Source organism: Misgurnus anguillicaudatus, chromosome 10 (assembly GCF_027580225.2).
Source record: "Misgurnus anguillicaudatus chromosome 10, ASM2758022v2, whole genome shotgun sequence".
Taxonomy (NCBI): domain Eukaryota; kingdom Metazoa; phylum Chordata; class Actinopteri; order Cypriniformes; family Cobitidae; genus Misgurnus; species Misgurnus anguillicaudatus.
This window is the reverse complement of record NC_073346.2, coordinates 24101609-24120000: the sequence shown is the minus strand read 5'-3', so window position 1 is coordinate 24120000 and position 18392 is coordinate 24101609. Positions and strand designations below refer to the sequence as shown.

At 36.6% G+C, this 18392-nt stretch overlaps 1 protein-coding gene across 1 annotated transcript in view; it reads right to left on the bottom strand.

Moving 5' to 3' along the window:
- itga8 (integrin, alpha 8) overlaps window positions 1-18392 on the bottom strand; it is an 84254-nt gene that overhangs the window by 6451 nt on the left and 59411 nt on the right. Inside the window, exons 22-27 of the mRNA XM_055210602.2 lie at window positions 16147-16226; window positions 7995-8075; window positions 7706-7811; window positions 6172-6330; window positions 1784-1897; window positions 251-364 (exon numbers count right to left, since the gene is read on the bottom strand). Coding sequence (XP_055066577.2) covers window positions 251-364; window positions 1784-1897; window positions 6172-6330; window positions 7706-7811; window positions 7995-8075; window positions 16147-16226 — 654 coding nt within the window. The remainder of the gene's footprint in view (window positions 1-250; window positions 365-1783; window positions 1898-6171; window positions 6331-7705; window positions 7812-7994; window positions 8076-16146; window positions 16227-18392) is intronic.

The following is an 18392-nucleotide window of genomic DNA, read 5'->3' as shown; positions in this document are numbered from 1 at the left end:
GCCCCTTACAGGAGCCTTTGATCACGCAGTGATTTAAGAAGTGAAATCCCCTCAGCATGAAGCTGGACTTTACATGTATACCATCAAGATAACAGCTAAAGACACTGAGACAGTTTACATGGTCAATGGATATTCATGGCCTAGTTTCCAAACTGCAACCTTCTTTGCAATAAGACATCATATTCATGCTAAAAAGACCAGCTCAGGTGGTCACCAGCATATGTATACGTGACATCAAGAAAAGAATTACCTGCAAGAATGTGTGAGCCCAAAGTCGAGATCTGAATTTGATCACTGCACTTTGCCCTCGATCCAAACGATCCACAATGCACTCCACCATTAGACAAATGACATTAGAGCAGTTCTGCACACAAACACACACATTAGACATATGGCGAAAGCTTGAGATGCTATTTTATATTTCTCTTTAAAGGATTAGTATATTTTCTTTAAAAAAAATCCAGATAATTTACTCACCACCATGTCATCCAAAATGTTGATGTGTTTCTTTGTTCAGTCGAAAAGAAATTATGTTTTTTGAGGAAAACATTCCAGAATTTTTCTAATTTTAATGGACTTTAATGGACCCCATTAAGCAAAACGATTGTCATTTTTTGCAAGAAAAACAAAAAAAATATGCACCTTTAAACCACAACCCCTCGTCTTCTTCCGACTGTGTGACACGCCAGTGTGACCTCACGCAATTGCGTAATGACGTCGAAAGGTCACGTGGAACATATATGAAACGCACAGTAGCAGACCATTTTAAACAATAAACTGACACAAAGACATTATGTAGGATCATTCGATATTCAACACCGTCGGAACGGTCCTCTTTTTCCACACGTGTATACTCTGGGGCGTAGTTTTGCATATGTCATCCGTGACCTCTTGACGTGATGATGTATTGCGTGAGGTCGCGCGGGCGCATCGCAGGACCGGAGATAGACGAGAAGTTGTGGTTAAAAAGTGCATATTTATTATCCTTCTTTCAAAAAATGACAATCGGTTCGCTAGATAAGACCCTTATGCCTCGTTTGGGATCGTTTAGAGTCCTTTGAAACTGCAATTTTAAACTGCATTTAAACTCTTAAGTGTTGGGGTCCATTAAAGTCCATTAAAACGAGAAAAATCCTGGAATGTCTTCCCCAAAAAACAACCTCTTCTCGACTGAACAAAGAAAGACATCAACATTCTGGACGACATGATGTAGAGTAAATTATCTGGATTTTTTAAAATGAACTAATCCTTTAATATCGTGTACAGAAACTTAAATCTTCTTTCTGTCATTACTGTTCATGCAGGTGTGCTGTGCCTTTATAACGTTCATTAGAAACCCTTGTACCCTTGAAATTATACAAAGGTATTGTTAAATAACACTATGAATAACAGATATTAAGCTATTTTAAACAAATTATCCTGTTTGAACGTAGTATATATACACTTGATTTGTTTATGTGACTAGATGACCTCTGACCTGTCTTATCTTTTTTTTTTTGACTATTAAGACCAGCTGTTCTCCATGCTACACACATACACATAATACAATCCCCCGAAGAGACGCTTCAAGAGAGACAATAAGCATAATATGAATTACCTGTTGTGAGATTTACAGGTTAACTCACCCTTTGAGGTCAACATAGGTCCTCATAACATGTCAAGAACAACATAAAAGCCTATCTGTCACATCTACAACACTGTTCCCACAGGGCACGTATCTAAGATGATATGTGATTTAAGATACCGGTGAGTGTCTATGAGCAAGTGTTTTATGCGTGTATACCAGGATCTTGCTTTTGTAGCTCTGAGCCGTAGAAACAGATCGTCTGTGGCGTGTCGGACCGCTGCTGTTCCTCAGAAATCCCAGTAATTCTGGAGTGTCCTGTAGTGTGGAGGTCTGCGTGTTGAAGAGAGACATAGCATTACGTATACATTTATTCATTTAGCAGATGCTTTTGTCTTATAAATTACTTTTAAATGAAGAAGCATTTATCATTTTGAATAAGGAAGCATAGAGTGGAAAAATAGTATATGATGTTATTATTATTTTTGCAGTTACACATATATTCAATTTGAATCTGTTTAATATAACCAGTCTCACGAAATTACATACCTATAGTCACGTTTATTTTTTATTCTTTTTCGTGATACTGTCACAAATTTCTATTTACGTGTCATTGTCACGCATTGGTTACTGCTTTTTCCTATTTTCAAACCTTTGTCGCTTCGGTTTAGGGTTAGATTTGATGTTTGCGTTAGGATGTCACTTTAAGTATTGCTTTATACTATCTTTTTATTTTTTTATTTTCTGATTTTTAAACCATTGTTGCCTGGCGTTAGGGTTAGAGTCGGGTTTGGGTAAGGATGTAATTTTATGTAAATCTAACCCTAAACCGAAGCGACAATGGTGAGAAAATATGATAAAACAGTTCAGTAACCAATACGTGACAATGACACGCAAAGAGAAATTCATGATAAGGTCATGAAAAAACACGGAAATTCGTGACAGTATCACGAAAAAGAATCAAATATTTACGTGATAGGTACGTAATTTCGTGAGACTGGGCTTAATGACAGATGTTAAATCCATGCTAAAGTTCATAATCTTATGAGAGTAGAAGCATCAATTTTACATTACAGTTTTTTTCGATTGCTAAACGACAGTGGGCACAACTGGAGCTACATGTGCAAAACTCTAACTACAGTCTGCAATACCAAAAGTCACCTGAGCTAAACTGTACATATCACCTGCAAAACTCACTTCAAGCAACACAACTCTAAACACATGACTCAAAACAGCTCAGTGCAGCCAAACACTATACACAACCCTCAATGAGATAACACACATTGTCACTCACAACACACTGAGAGGAAAAACACTAACATCAAACACCAATACACAAAATACAAACTTTTTTCTTTACAAATTGAACAATTTCAGTGACTTCATACAAAGTAATGTTTTCTTCAAATAATTATTTATTTATTGATTGATTTATCACATGATTTTATTAGAACATCATAATTCTTTAAGGTAAATGAAAATTGGCAGTTTGCTTCAATAGTTTGTAGTAATTTATGGAATTACAGTAATGAGAAAAAAAGGTAGAAACTAAAAGTACATACTGTAATTCAAACCAATAAATGAGGGGCTAATCCTGCCTCTCTCTAGCATCAGGCCACTACATGCCACCCTTCTCCCTCCACGAACCCGTCTTCTTTGTTTCATTTCCAAAATTAGTCTTTCTGAGCTCTACCTATAATATTTATATAAAAAGTAATATTTTATATATATATGAAATATATATATGACATTGGACATATATATGACATTGGAATTTATATTTATATAAAATTGCAATCAGCAGTGTTTGAAAGGCACAACGCTTAAATATTTTCTGTTTTGAATGTGTGGTTCACAGTTTTGACAGCAGTGTGTTAGCATTTGAACAAAATGCTGTAAATCCACAGTGTTGTGCAGGTTGTGTTTAAAGTCATGGGATAAGTGTGTAGAGTTTTGAAAACTGTGTTCAAGCAATGAAAAATAAACTAGAGTTTGGTCCACATGAACTGCTGCTGTGCAGACTGTAGTTAGAGTTTTGCACTTGTGACTCCAGTTGTGCCCACTGTCGTTTAGCAATCGAAAAAAACTGTAATTTCAATCTTTGAAATGACCTTACACATTAAAGTATTAAAGATATCAAGGTTATATTTTTACAGAATGTTCTTTACATTATGTAGGATGTTTTAATGTGGAAAACAGTGAGTCACAAAAATGACTTTAGCTGTGTTTTTGCAGGAAAGAGCTCTTATATCAGTCCAGGTGGTTAAAATTCTGAACTCAGCATGAACACAGATCAGTTACAAGGCAAAGAGGCTTAACACAGGAGTTGTGATGCTTTGTAATGACAGCCCATGAAATCCGAAGAGCTTTAATAAAGTCCAGTTAAAAGAGCAGACATGTCAGAGTCAGTCCAACACTTTCTTTGTTCAAAAATAAACATTTTATTTGAGGCTCATTAGTAAAAGATCACAGAAACGTGAGATTAATAACAACGAAAGACCAAGAGAACAAGACTGAAGTCTGGAGAGAGATGAAGCAAATAAAGATCATGAATTCATATAATTAGCTCGGTGAGTATGAGGTAAGATCTTAAATGGGAAAAGGTCTTTATAAAATTACATTTATGTTTTTGGCAGACACTTTATCACAAAGTTCATTACGACGTATACACTTATCATTACAATGTGTGTTTCCTGGGATCAAACCCACAATGCTCTATTATTGAGCTACCGGAACACTGTTAAATTGAAAGTTGTGTTATAATTCACTCACCTGTTGTTCCAAACCCTTTTTGACTTCCTTACTCCCATGAAAATAAAAACATTTTACATAAAATCATTGTTAATACATTTTATGACAGACCTGTTCATAAATCAAAAGGCGCTTTTTCATTGCATAGTACCCCACAGTTTGGTTTGGGTCAGCTTACTTTAGCTTTTCCACTGGGTTCAGTTCGTAGAACCCGATACTTTTTTTAGTACCACCTCGGTCGGGGTTCCAATCGATCTGAGCTGATACCAAAATGTGACACGAAAACACTGTAGATCACCAATTGGTCTGAGAGAATCATCACTACCAGCGTCATCGCTATAATGTAAAAGATTAGCTTTACCCTCGTGCTAACTTGCGCTGTCTCGAGTAAACCTGTGTCATCTGTGCTTTGCTGTAAGTTCCCAAACTCCCTTTTAGCGATGAAAAACATTCACAAGTTGTGAATCAGGAACACCATAACATTTTTTTCCAGACTTGCAGTTTGTGGTGGCACATTTGCAACGCGTACGTCTGCATATATGCTTAAAGGGACACTTCACCCATTTGCATTTAGCTTTGTATAGTTAGAACCCCAGTCATGTTTTTGAATGATCATGCATCATTTTCTCAGTTGTCGCCGAGACAGGAGAAATACAGACTTCAGTGTCGCACTTCCTTCTTTCAATGATGTAAAAATCATCATTTTGCATCATTGAAAGAAGGAAGTGCAATATCTTTGGTGAGGGAGTGAGACTACAAACATCCCTTTTCTCGGTCAAATAGGCACCAAATTCTAAATGTATGTTACATTTCGACTACAAATATGACACACTTTTAATAAAGATTAATGTTTCTACGGGTGAAATGCTCCTTTAATTAAATGCAACTTCACTGAGGCTCACGGGTTTATGTACAGAGATGTACCTATGTGAGACAGAGGTGGTGATAAACGCGATGTGCAAACATCTATTTGTGGTGGTCAATTTTAATTTTGTGGCAGACTGAGAATTAAAATGAATGTATGGGAATGTAAAACGATGCTCTCACTTGTATGATGTCACAGCAGTAGGCAGCGCAAAATATAATGACACGCCTATAATCCCTCCCACTCCGAAGTCTTACTTAACTCGATGGAACAGCTAACCAAGCCAAAGTGATGTGAGCTGACCCGACCTGACCCAAACCAAACTATGGGTTACTATGCAATGAAAAAGTGCAATACACTTTGAGCAAAAACAGTTCATTTGAGGTAAAGATTGTTGGTAAATCCAAAACAAAATTTCTCTCACACAAAGCTACTGAATAGCATCAAAACTCAAATGGGCCACTATTATGTTACTTTAATCGTGCTTTTGTCATTTTAAAGCTTGACAGCCCCAATCCTTATACTGTTATAGTGAATAGAGTGACCAGTGTATTACTTTTATAAGGACAGGATAGTGGAGAGTTGATTGAAAGTATTGGGTAGAGATATTGGGGATATGTGGGATTGGCAAAGGAACATCGGGAGACGGGAATTGAACTTGGGTCACTGTGAGCGCGCTGGCGCTATATGTCGGCACACTAACCGCAGGCTATCGGTGCCATCAGTGACCAGTATATTCCTCAGCATTGTAATTTTGGTGTACTATGGAAAAATAAAGTCAGACTGGTTTGGAACAACATGAGGGTAAATAAATGATTGATTTTTCCAGTTGTATGCAGTTTGGAAACTGAAAGGTCATAGAGAGCGCAAGATCACATCTGAATTTAGAAAGATATTCAGGTCTTGGCTGTCTTTAAGAATGAAACCCTTAGGGAGAAAGCAAGAAAGATTAGATTAGGATAGTGTGATAGAGCAAGTTTGTATGTGCTACCTCTAACTCCAGTGGGTTGAGGGAGCCATTGACACTACAGTGAACAGGTCCATCAGTAATGATCTGAAGGGCATACAGGAGATGCTCTTTACGGTACTGACTGGGCCAGCCAACCTTCAACACAGTTCTGCTTATTGCACTTGGACCCTTATTATGTAGCTGACACAGAGGAGAGAAATACAGAAACAACTGGTTAGAAACAGAATCAGACTGATCTAAAATTAAAAATCATGTCCTGCAGTATTGGCATAAAACCCATAGTTTAAAAGAACACCCCGACTTTTTGGGACTTTAACTTATTCTCCGTATCCCCCAGAGTTAGATAAGTCCATACATACCTTTTTCATCTCCGTTAGCTAGCCTAGCTTAGCACAAAGACTTGAAGTAAATGGCTCCAGCTAGCATACTGCTCGTGTACAAATAACAGGTCATATGAAACACAGCCATCTTTTAACTGTATATACTGGGAACTATATTCTCAGAAGGTGAAGCACTGCTGCTTGGGTGGAGTGATTAGCACAACACTTGCGCGAACTCTCTGCTCCTCACCACGGGATGATGTAAGCAAATCAATCCGCCCAAGTAGCAGTGCTTCGCCTTCTGAGAATATAGTTCTACACAAATCACAACGTATAAATGGGAAAATGTTGGCGTCACTTATTGGGAGCAGAATGATAGCTGGAGCCATTTACTTACAGTCTTTGTGCTAAGCTAGCAGTGGGTGCGTGAGACAGAGTTACGGGACGCACAGAGATGAAAAGGGTTTGTATGGACTTATCTAACTCTGGGGGATACAATGAATAAGCTAAAATCCCAAAAAGTCGGCGTGTTCCTTTAACTGGGGTATTTGTAATACTGCAAGACAACTACAGGTAAAATCATAAATTACTCCACCCAATAGATTTCCTTACTGCACTAATGACTTACTATAATAAAGATAGTAAATTATTATTAATTAGTAAATATTCATATAAAATATAAATGTATTATATTAGTCAATATAAAAAAGCAAAATACTTTTTTGCTATGTTACTGTAGTAAAACTACATTTAACTACACATTTTCTCAAGGGTTGTTGTTGAATCCAAGTACATTTTATACGGTTCATTTTGTATTCAGTATAAAAAAAGAATTTACATGAATTGCTGAACATTAAATTAATTGAAATCAGACACTCTTGTCTAGCATTAGCATTAGCAGAAGACGACGGAGTTAAAGCAGCTCCTAACAGGAAGCATCTGCAGAGCGTCTGGCCAACATTACAGCCAATTAAAGCATTAATAGCCGCAGGACAGATGCAGTTTAGTGAGGCCCTCTCACAGCAAAAAGAGGTCAAAAGACATCACAAAAACAAACATCAAATAAACTTTTTTTAGAAGCAGTTTTTTTGCTGAATGCAAATTACTCCACAAGGAAATATTACTTTCAGTACCCCTACAATATTTCTATAATATTTTAGTCTGGTGGTCTGAGGTTTATTTATGCAGTGGTCTTGTTTTGTATTTGTGTAAGTGTGTCTGCGTTTATTTATTACCTCATATATGTGTTGGACCTGAGGGCCAACATCATCCTCTCTCACAGGTTTCTCCTTGGGTTCCCATCGAGGGAAAGGTAGAACAACCTGAGCTGGGTGGGACACACTGAGATAAAGAGAGACAGAAAGAGATGGTGGTCATAATATGCGGTTATAAGATGCACACAATTTAAATTGGACTTTGGCCATTTTTTACATTAAACTTAAAGACATACAAACATTAATGAATAAATAAATAAATAAATGTAGTAAACGAAACTAAAAGAAACAAACAAAGAGAGACACTCACCCTCTGATCTCCACCTCTGCTTTTGCTACAATGCTTAAAGTCAAATTCACCGGGACACTTTTTGAGTTATCCTTATTAGAGCTGTAGATAAACATAACATAATAAAAATGTAATTAAAGTTACAGCTATAAGAAAAAAAAACACACAAATTATGTACATTAGATTTGACTATTTAAACATCAGTGTTTTCTTTTACATTGCAGACATTCAAATACAGATTGAATTCCAAAGGGATTTTTTTGGCTCACATGAAGGGGATTGTGAACTAAAGCGCTTCACAAATTGCCCTTTTAAAGGCCATTAGTGTACACTTGATAGGTCACTACAAGGAAGTAATTTTGCCATTTATGATTGTGTAATCCTGAGTGTCAATTTTTTGTGATTTATTTTGAAACCAGAGGTCATTTCGGCCAACTTAAAATCTTACCATGAATTTAAATAACCTCAATTGCTTGTGTGCACCCAAAGGATATAAATTAAAAACACAAAAAGGCCTCGTTTGAAGCAAAAACTTACATTTGCACGCTGTAAGCTGTAAAGAAGACATTTGATGTTTAAGAGTACTGACTACACTGTAAAAAGTGAAAGCTGCTCTACTTAAAAACTTCATTTAGTAACAAGTAACCTAAATATTTAACCATTTTCAACTTAAATTTTTCAATTAAAAGTAAAAAAAACGAAAAAAAAACATTCAAATATTTAGGTGTTACCAATTGACCTTTTGCAAAGCCCCATCCCTCTTCTATGTCCGACAAGCATAAAAAACACACATGGTGCTCTCATCGTCAATTTGTGCACTCCCTGAGGGAAAATATAAATAATTATAAATTTCTACTATAAGTCTACTATTATTTCTGGGAAAATGACATGCTGATTTTAGACAGAAGCAGACAGAAAGTCACGAAACTACAGCACCACCTCGCCATTGAGACAGAGAATAACAACACTGAAGAGCAACACTGTTCCTGTAAAGCTGGGTACATACAAAACAGCATATATTTATAACGAAAAATTCTGTAGGTCATCCTAGCCAGCGTTACATTAACATTATAGCAACAACATAGAGTAATGTGTGGTTAGAGCCACTGGTTTTTGTCAAATTTAGTGAACGGGAGAAACTTTGCCAGAATTTTATCAGAGACTAAATCTGATCAATGTCAGAAGTTTAAGATGATGTGTGATCTCAGGTGTTTCTCAAATGTTGTGTTGGTCTCAGCAGATCTAAAATGACTTCAGAGTACTCTATACTCATTTAATGAGTCGGTCATAGTGATGCTCACTTTAGTGAGATTTGGCCCAACATTTAGACTATCGAACAATTCCATGTGCGCTCCAGAGGCAGAGAGCTTCTGTGTTCTGTAGATAGGGTTGCCAACTTTCTCACATTGAAATACGGGACAAATGATGGCCTGCCACAGCAGTGCGGATATGGTTTTGTGTATTACAGTGTATTTAAGCCATTTGTCAAAATGATAGCTAATCTCCTAATTAAATATTAATTCATTACTCTTATGCCTTGGTAACAGTTTTATAAATAGTTTGTTAATTTACAGCAGGTACTTTTAACACAGTCCTTTAATAAATTCATTACCTTTAAAATCTGTCTAAAACAAAACACTTGTGACTCCTGCACTAAGGGTAAAAACATTATCCTATTCGGGCTCGATCATACATCCGGCGCAATGCGCAACGCAAGTGTCTTTTGCTAGTTTCAACCCGGCGCAATTATCATTTTCACGTTCAGTGCCACGTTGTTTAAATAGCAAAAGCATTTGCGCCCAATTTTGCGCCCATTGGCGTTCTGGTCTGAAAACGAGGTGTGTTCAGGCACATTGTTGGTGCATTGCTATTTTGACGCAACTAAAATAGACTACGCCATTGACCAACAAAAACCTGGTCTAAAGTCAATGGCACAATATTGTTTTTTTGTTATTTAAAGAGTGCGTTAGTAATATGCGCCTATAAACGGGAAGACAACGCGGGTTTGCTTATTACATACATAAATGCGCAGCACCACAAAAATGCTTTTAAATATGAAAGATTAAAGGATTGAATGTAAAAGATTATTATTGAGTCTCTTGGACATAAATGAGGACCGATTATGAGACGTTAGAAGGCGTAAAGAGCTGCTTCACCTGTAGCCTGGTAAGTAAATAAATGTTTTGCTTTAAACAAATGCATATATTTTTTAATGTTTTTTAAATGCTACCCTACGGATTTATTGTATATGATGACTCTGTACCTGTGGATATGATGAGATCAGAAACATTTTAAGTAATGCTTTTTAAAAAACCCAAGGCGCTGTCCGAGTGCTGAAATGCTTCGGCTCTCCGCACGTTTGTAAATTCTTTATCTCTTGTTTGTATTTTTAGAGTACAAACCTTTTCTTGCATATTTGCAAATTATTTTATGAGATTACAATGATTATGTAGGATATCAATACATGTACAGCAGTTAAAAGCCTGCTATTTGTACTTCTACGACTGAAAGAAAACGGCTTTTAAAGGTTTTAATCCAAAAAATTAAAATTTCAATAAAAATGAAAACAACACATTTTTTAACATTGTTCTTAAACTGGTGGTCTTCTTCCTCTGCTTAATTTTTCAGTTTACAAAGTCCGTCATCTAAATAGGGATTAGATATAGCGCCAGCGCAACTGGCTTTTAACTCATTCACCGCCAGCCTTTTGAGAAAAGTTTCCCACCTGCATTTTTGTGATTTTAACAAAAGTTTCACAAAATTCCTTGCAGGAAAAATTATCTTCTATAAATATATAAACATACAAATTATATCAAATTAAAGAACACACCCTCTGCTTTCAAACAAACAATAAACAAACAAACAAGCAAACAAAATGGGGAAAAATGTTTCATTATATATTTACTTTTTCCACTTAATTTAACCACTGAAATATGGATATTTCTCTTCAAAAATAAAACATTTTGAGCAAAAAGCTTAAAAAATTGTGTTTTTGTAAAGGAATTTATGTTAGAGATCAGACTCAGAATGACTATCAAACATCAAGGCAGTTAAAATAAATCATTAAATCTTTTTAACTACCGTTTTTGATAAATTCGGTTTGGCGCCATCTAGTGGATAAAAGCGTATTACACTTTGAAATTCGTCCAGAAAGGCATATTTATTAGTTAAATATTAACTCATAATTGACGAGATAACTCGTCAATGGCGGTGAATGAGTTAAAAGGGATGAGAGATAAGACTTTCATTGGTTTTTTGCACGTTACGCCCAAAACACACCCATTACTCATTAGTAGAATATGAACAACCCTTTTTGACCGTGCGCTCGGCGCACAAACCATTTTTCCCGTCGTTAAATTAGCAAAAGTGGCATTAGACACACCCATTTAGACCGTGCGCTTTAGACAATGCTCTTAGATCGTTAAAATAGGGACCTTCATGTTAATCTTATGCATGACAAACTAAATTTAACAATACTTTAATTAAAACACACTTACAGTCTGTAAATCACAAGCGAGAGAATTTCCTAGCAAAGTTGGAGGCAGGTCTCTGGATCAGCGATCTCTTCAGAATTAAACAAACGAACTTTATAATTCAGAAAATATAATTCAAAGTACCGCAAGGGCATTTCGATAGCAGTCTGCTCTGTATGATTTTTAGAATCGCTCTCGCAGCATTTTGATGTTATTTGCTGCTCGGTTCTTGTTGTGACGCCACATAAAGTCGAACAAGCCTGTTGTATCAGTCACTGGTTAAATCAGCGTAGCAGTCAAAAAACGGGCCGCAAGACGTCCTGTACGAGACAAATAAATTAGGCCTAAAATATGTGACGTCCCGGATAATAGAGGACAGTTGGCAACCCAATCTGTAGATGTCCTTTGAGGCCATGTAAAAGAGCAGATGAACAAAGAACAATACTCCCTTCAGCTGACTTTCTTCCTATCCCAGACTACACGAGTCAACTGTCTCGACAGTCATTGTGTAATGTAACCACACACTCCCCCACCAACCGCAAATGCATACGCACACGTACCTTGTTTTTATATGTCATTGTGAATGCAAATAACTATTATTAACCAAATTCGTGTGGACATACACAAATGGTCCAAATAAAAAATGTCTGAATTGGATCTTATGGAATAAAATACTAAATCATGAGGCAACACACATTTTCATTCTGAGTGAAACTGAATCCTTGTCATATGTCAAAATGAATAGAAAAAGAGTTTTGATCAGTTTTTTAATGATCAAGGATTAAATTAAAGGGGGGGTTCAATGGTATTTCAAGCATTCTGACTTATTAACACAGTTATAGAGTTGTTTCCTCATGCTAAACGTAGGCAAAGTGTCAAAAAGCAGTTGAACATGTTACAGAGTATTTCTGTGCCGAATGCACTTCGCCAGGGTTCCTACAAGTTTCGGAAAGTTTTTTCTATTACAGGTCCAACTGACGTTTCAGGGGTTTTCTATACGTATCACTTCTTTATATGGGCACTTCCCCCGGAAAACCCCGCCCACCCGGGAGATGCTAGAGCTTGCAAACATCTAATCACGCCACTCAGCTTTGTTTAATTTTAAAACTCAACAATGGCACGAAAGAAGAAGTGTGTTTTTGGATGTAAGGAGAAGAAATCCAACCTTATGAAAACAATGGATATAGTTTATTATCCGGGGTAGCAGCGGAGTTTTGCGTGTGTGTTTGATGCGCTGGATTTTCCCAACCAGGTCATGATGAGTTGCACGCGGTAAGTAAGACTCTGTCTTATGTTGGAAATAGTTGCGTGCATATTATATAAATGACACAAACATGTAGTGAATCAAAAGTTAAAACAGTGTTGTATAGTGTTGCATGACTCGTACTCGCTCCTCCCGCGGTAACTCCTCCTCCTTCATTTTTTCATACGTTATCGGAAAGATTCTGTAAAGCGAATCTTTCTTTTATAAATCTGATTAAACTAAAGACTCTTTGGAGATATAAAGGATGTCATACTACTCTATAGGTACTCGAGATTAACATCAGAAATGCAGAAACAGCGTGTGTTACGTGAGCTTTAAAAATCCCTCACAGTTTTGTGGACCACCTTTAACTTTTGATGATAACATACAATAATGATGACCCATGTAATTATAGCATTATTTAAAAAGGCACGCATGCACGTGCACGCACGCACACACACAGAGTTTCACACAGATGAAACTTTAAAGGACTTTACAAAGACAAAACATTTCTCATGCTACACAACACCTGGATTCTATCTCTCTCTCTCTTTCTATCTTTTCCCCTTCTAGGTTTCTCATTCTTATACTGTCTCAAGGTGAAAAATCAAAGTGGGCAGAGTAACATGTGGCTAACATTAGTCCCCAGAAAATTTTTCTATTCTCAAGAGATCCTTCACACACACACACACACACACACACACACACACGCACGCACGCACGCACGCACGCACGCACGCACGCACACGCACACACACATATACACCCACACACAAACTCTGATCAAGACACATATACATACGTGCAGACAAACTCATACACACACATGCTTGACCTAACCTTGCTCTGAGTTATAGAGAGACTTTAAGGTTCAGTGATTAAACCCTTAGGGAAATATCCCCTCCTCCTTTAAACACCACACTGCCCCTGAGGACGGCCTGCAGTCTTAACACCCCGAAACCTCAAAACTAACTTATGTTCTCATAAAAATCTCTTCCTGTGTTATTTTTAAAAATACAATTTACTCCTTAACAGAACATGAATATGTCCTTGATCATGTCCTGTTTAGGAGGACAGGGGTAAAGTGCACACTAGATCGAATCATCGAGAGGTAAACAGTCTGAAAGAGACATGCTGAATATAAAAAATTGTTATGTGTCCTGTTAATCATGTCTGATAAATATATAATACAATAGAATGACAAAAAAAGAGTAGTTTACGTTGGCATGGGGCATATCAAATGTCACATTTATATTTTTAAATACCCAAAAGCATTTAGTTTACATGAAGAACATTGACTTGTTATTGACAGTCAGAAGTAGGTGGTATTAGGGAGAGGTACATACTTGTTTTCCATTTTATAAGACCAAATAAACGACCTACCAAGCATTTTGGGTCATGTTTTACTTTAAGTATGCCATCAATTTTCCGTGACCCATCCCATGGCATCTTATCAGCCCACAGCTTCCTGTTCTGAAGCCCTGACTCAATAAAACCAACATTTGGGGCTCTTGCTTACAAAATGACTCCCCAAAACATACATCAAAGTGACAGACAACAATTCTGTTGTTTACACACACACACAAAACAAACATCACATGGTACTGTGCTTAGAGTTTGTTGCTATTGCTGAACTGGTAAAGCACAATGTCAGGGTCATGGCTTTGACAACCCGGAAATGTTAAACTTATGCTTTTGAAACATACTTGCATCTCACATACTTAAATTTTTTGACTACTGGGTTTATAAAAACGTGGGTGTTGAAAATGTCTTTGCTTTAATACTGTACTAAAAAACTAAAAATCTTCCTTTGTGTGTTTCGCGTCAGACAACAAAGTTGTCAAAACGCTCACCATTAACATGGATCCATGAAAACGACTAAAAACTGCCAGGCCAGTTGGTTATATCACATAATATCTGAGCAATTTATAACGCAATTTATAACGCATTATATAACGTAATATGCATGTACATAATGGTTTTCACAAATTCATGTTTCTGTAGTTTTCATTGAGACAATATCGGAATTGTTTTTAAGACTTGGACTTTGAAACCCGTCTTTAAAAGTTTTCATTTTAAGACCGGCAAAACAACACTGTTGTGTAAATGTACATAAGCAGCCAAAACGATTAAAAAGGTTTCCATGCCAGTGCATAATGAATGAATAAAATGAATAAAATGAATAAAATGAATAAAATGTAATTAAAATGTCTAATAATAGATAATAACCAAAATAAACAACATAAAAAACAAAAGAGAGAGAGAGAGAGAGAGAGAGAGAGAGAGAGAGAGAGAGAGAGAGAGAGAGAGAGAGAGAGAGAGACTTGAGAGTTATAGAATATGTTTGCTATATGTAAGGAATAATTGATGACTAACCGCTAAATTATTCAAAAATAATGCACACCCAAGGTGGTAATCAGCACATCATGAAACAAAGTGTATATATGAGGAGTTTGGTTCCAAAACGCAATAAATCCATTCTGACTAATTTGGGTAAAAATGTGTTTTCTATACCAAGAAAGTGACAAGATGAAAATTACCATTTTCAGTAACAAACTTTTACATAGCATTTTTAGGTTATAATAAAATTACAAATTTAAATCCATCATTTGATTTTCAAAGATTTATTATAAAAACTGATTATTTTTTTTCCAAAAAATGCAATAAATCCATGACTAAATGCTATAAATCTACTAAATCAATATATAAATGTGCATTTATCTTTGCCATGTTATATTCATTTAGTTGACTAGTGGTATACACTGAATAAACAGTAATGGCATTAAACAAAACACTTACTTTGTTATATTAATAACACTGTCATTGCTGCTGTCATCCTTGGGACGTCGTCGCTGAACTTTTTTGACAGCAATCAGCTGTAAAATGTTTTGGTCCTGCTCAATTTTTGTTGGCTTCACGTAAAAAAGTTTCTCATAAGATCCCCTGGGGTCAATGTGTTAGCATGACAGAAGCTTGATGCTGTCGGGTGAGAACAAGCAACAGCCGGCATTTTTCCTTCGCCCAAGTGGCATGCGTTTCTTTCCCACCACAGAAAACCACCACAGGTTTATTAATGCCATCAAATTATAACTTTGTTTTTGTTTGTTTGTTGATCACGAAGTAGATGAGGAAAACCAGGATTCCATGTGTATTCAAAGCGCTGCCATTATTGTTTACAATGCGTGGAATGGTGCACTGTAATTGGTTGAGCGGATTTATTGCATTCTGCAGAGGAGGAGGACTGGCGTTTATAACGTTTTGGGAAAAAAGGGAGAAAGATGACAGAATAACACAACGTATATCGAATTTTGCATAAAATTAAGAATTAACTTTTTATCACTGACCTGATACAATACTGATTTTGGTGGTAACTTTTTTTTTAAATGGCGTTTATCCCGTTTTGGAACCAAACTCTTCATATATATGTAAAAACGTGAAATTAGGGGTAAAACTGTACCTGTGTATCTGCAATTCAAAACCAATGGTGGGAGGGGCATCTTCCAACCTCTGCACAGAGAAACGCAAACCAACCGACAACTAAATAAAGATAAAGAAAGAGAGAGAAAGCGAAAGAAAGAGAGAAAGAACAAAAAACATAAACAACACATCAAAAGCTTAAGGGACATCTGTAAGTGCTCAATAAAACAGAATAGAGTCCTCCCCCCACTGTCTAATACAAGAAAAAAAAACACCACAATTAACACTGTGCCGTCTTACATGTTGGTGATGTGAGGTAAAAAAGTGTCTGGACATTCTCACTGATGTTATACCCCCAACAAACAACACACGCAGCCAAACACACGTACTAAAGGACTTGGTGTGAAGACCCTAGATTGAAAATGACCTAGGTCGAATGTGGCATCCTGTAGGTCAGTGTTAGAATAGGTGCTTGCAATGACAAGGTCATGGTACTAAAAAAGATAAAGGGGTGGTTTCGCGGACATTGTTTATATTAATCCAGAACTAGGCCTTAGTTATATTAGGAAATTTAAGAAGCTTTTACAAACAAACCTTACAATAAAATCCCACAGTAAACAATACATGTGTGCATATTGAGACAAAACAATGGCACTGATATATTTTAAAATTAGTCTGGGCAAGATATTGTTAAATTAAAGCAGCTCAAACATGCATTTTAGTCTGGGACTAGATAAGACCTGCCCGGAACACCACCCCAAAATGTATAGCCTAAACTGAATTTGAATTAAAGCGTCAGATGTGTTAATGTTAATGAATGTCTAGCATACAAGAACAATTGTTAAAAACATATTTCCTAACTCTTCATTATATACACTTTAAAGCCTGTCAACAGTTAAAATACTATGTCTTCATAAAGTCATTTTCTTTTGTTGTATTTTTCTGCTCCGCTGAAATTATTTGAAACGTTGGAATCTTCATTCGTAAACAAGTTTTGTAAAATTTCACTAACCCTTGCTCTCTTTCTCTCTGTAACTGTGTCCATATGTTGTAGTTCATTAGTACGAGTCTGATAACGGCTGCTGGGATGTTAATGAAGGCCAGTCTTTTAGCTAAAGGCTATGCGCTAACTCTGGAGCCCAATAAATGAGTTTCCCCATGCAGGCGGAAACCCTTTTGACTACAAAGCCTCTTCATAACAGACGGGTGAGAGTAACAAGTGTTGTTAAACTTTAAAGAGAAAACCAGCCACGGAGTCTCTTTCCGTGGTCACACATCCTTTTTTCAGCTAAAGAGTTGAAAATGAAGACCATATCTCCAGAAAGTCACACATATGTTGAGAAAATAGACTTTATCTACAAGGTTTTACGTAGTGGGATTGGATCATCTGTTTCTGTGGCACTATTAATAATCTTATTACGCTAATGAGATAATACTGTAGCTCTCAGTTGAAAGCTTTTATGAGATGGTTCACCCAATAAAGAAAATTCATCATTTACTCACCCTCATGTTGTTCTTAACCTGTATGAGTTTCTTTATTCTGTTGAACACAGAAGAGGATATTTTGAGAAATGATGGTGGTAAGCACACAGTTGACGGTAATCTGTAGTATTTGTTTATGGAAGTCAATTGGTACAGTAAATTGTGTGCTTAAAAACATTTATCAAAATATTTTATTTTGCTAATAAAGAAACTCCTACAGGTTTAGAACAACACTATATGTGAACTATATACTCTCACATAAAGGATTATTAGGAACACCATACTAATACTGTGTTTGACCCCCTTTCACCTTCAGAACTGCCTTAATTCTACGTGGCATTGATTCAACAAGGTGCTAAAAGCATTCTTTAGAAATGTTGGCCCATATTGATAGGATAGCGTCTTGCAGTTGATGGAGATTTGTGAGATGCACATACAGGGCACGAAGCTCCCGTTCCACCACATCCCAAAGATGCTCTATTGGGTTGAGATCTTGTGAATTGTCATGTTCAAGAAACGAATTTGAAATAATTCAAGCTTTGTGACATGGTGCATTATCCTGCTGGAAGTAGTCATCAGAGGATGGGTACATGGTGGTCATAAAGGGATGGACATGGTCAGAAACAATGCTCAGGAAGGCCATGGCATTTAAACGATGCCCAATTGGCACTAAGGGGCCTAAAGTGTGCCAAGAAAACATCCCCCACACCATTAAACCACCACCACCAGCCTGCACAGTGGTAACAAGGCATAATGGATCCATGTTCTCATTCGGTTTACGCCAAATTCTGATTCTACCATCTG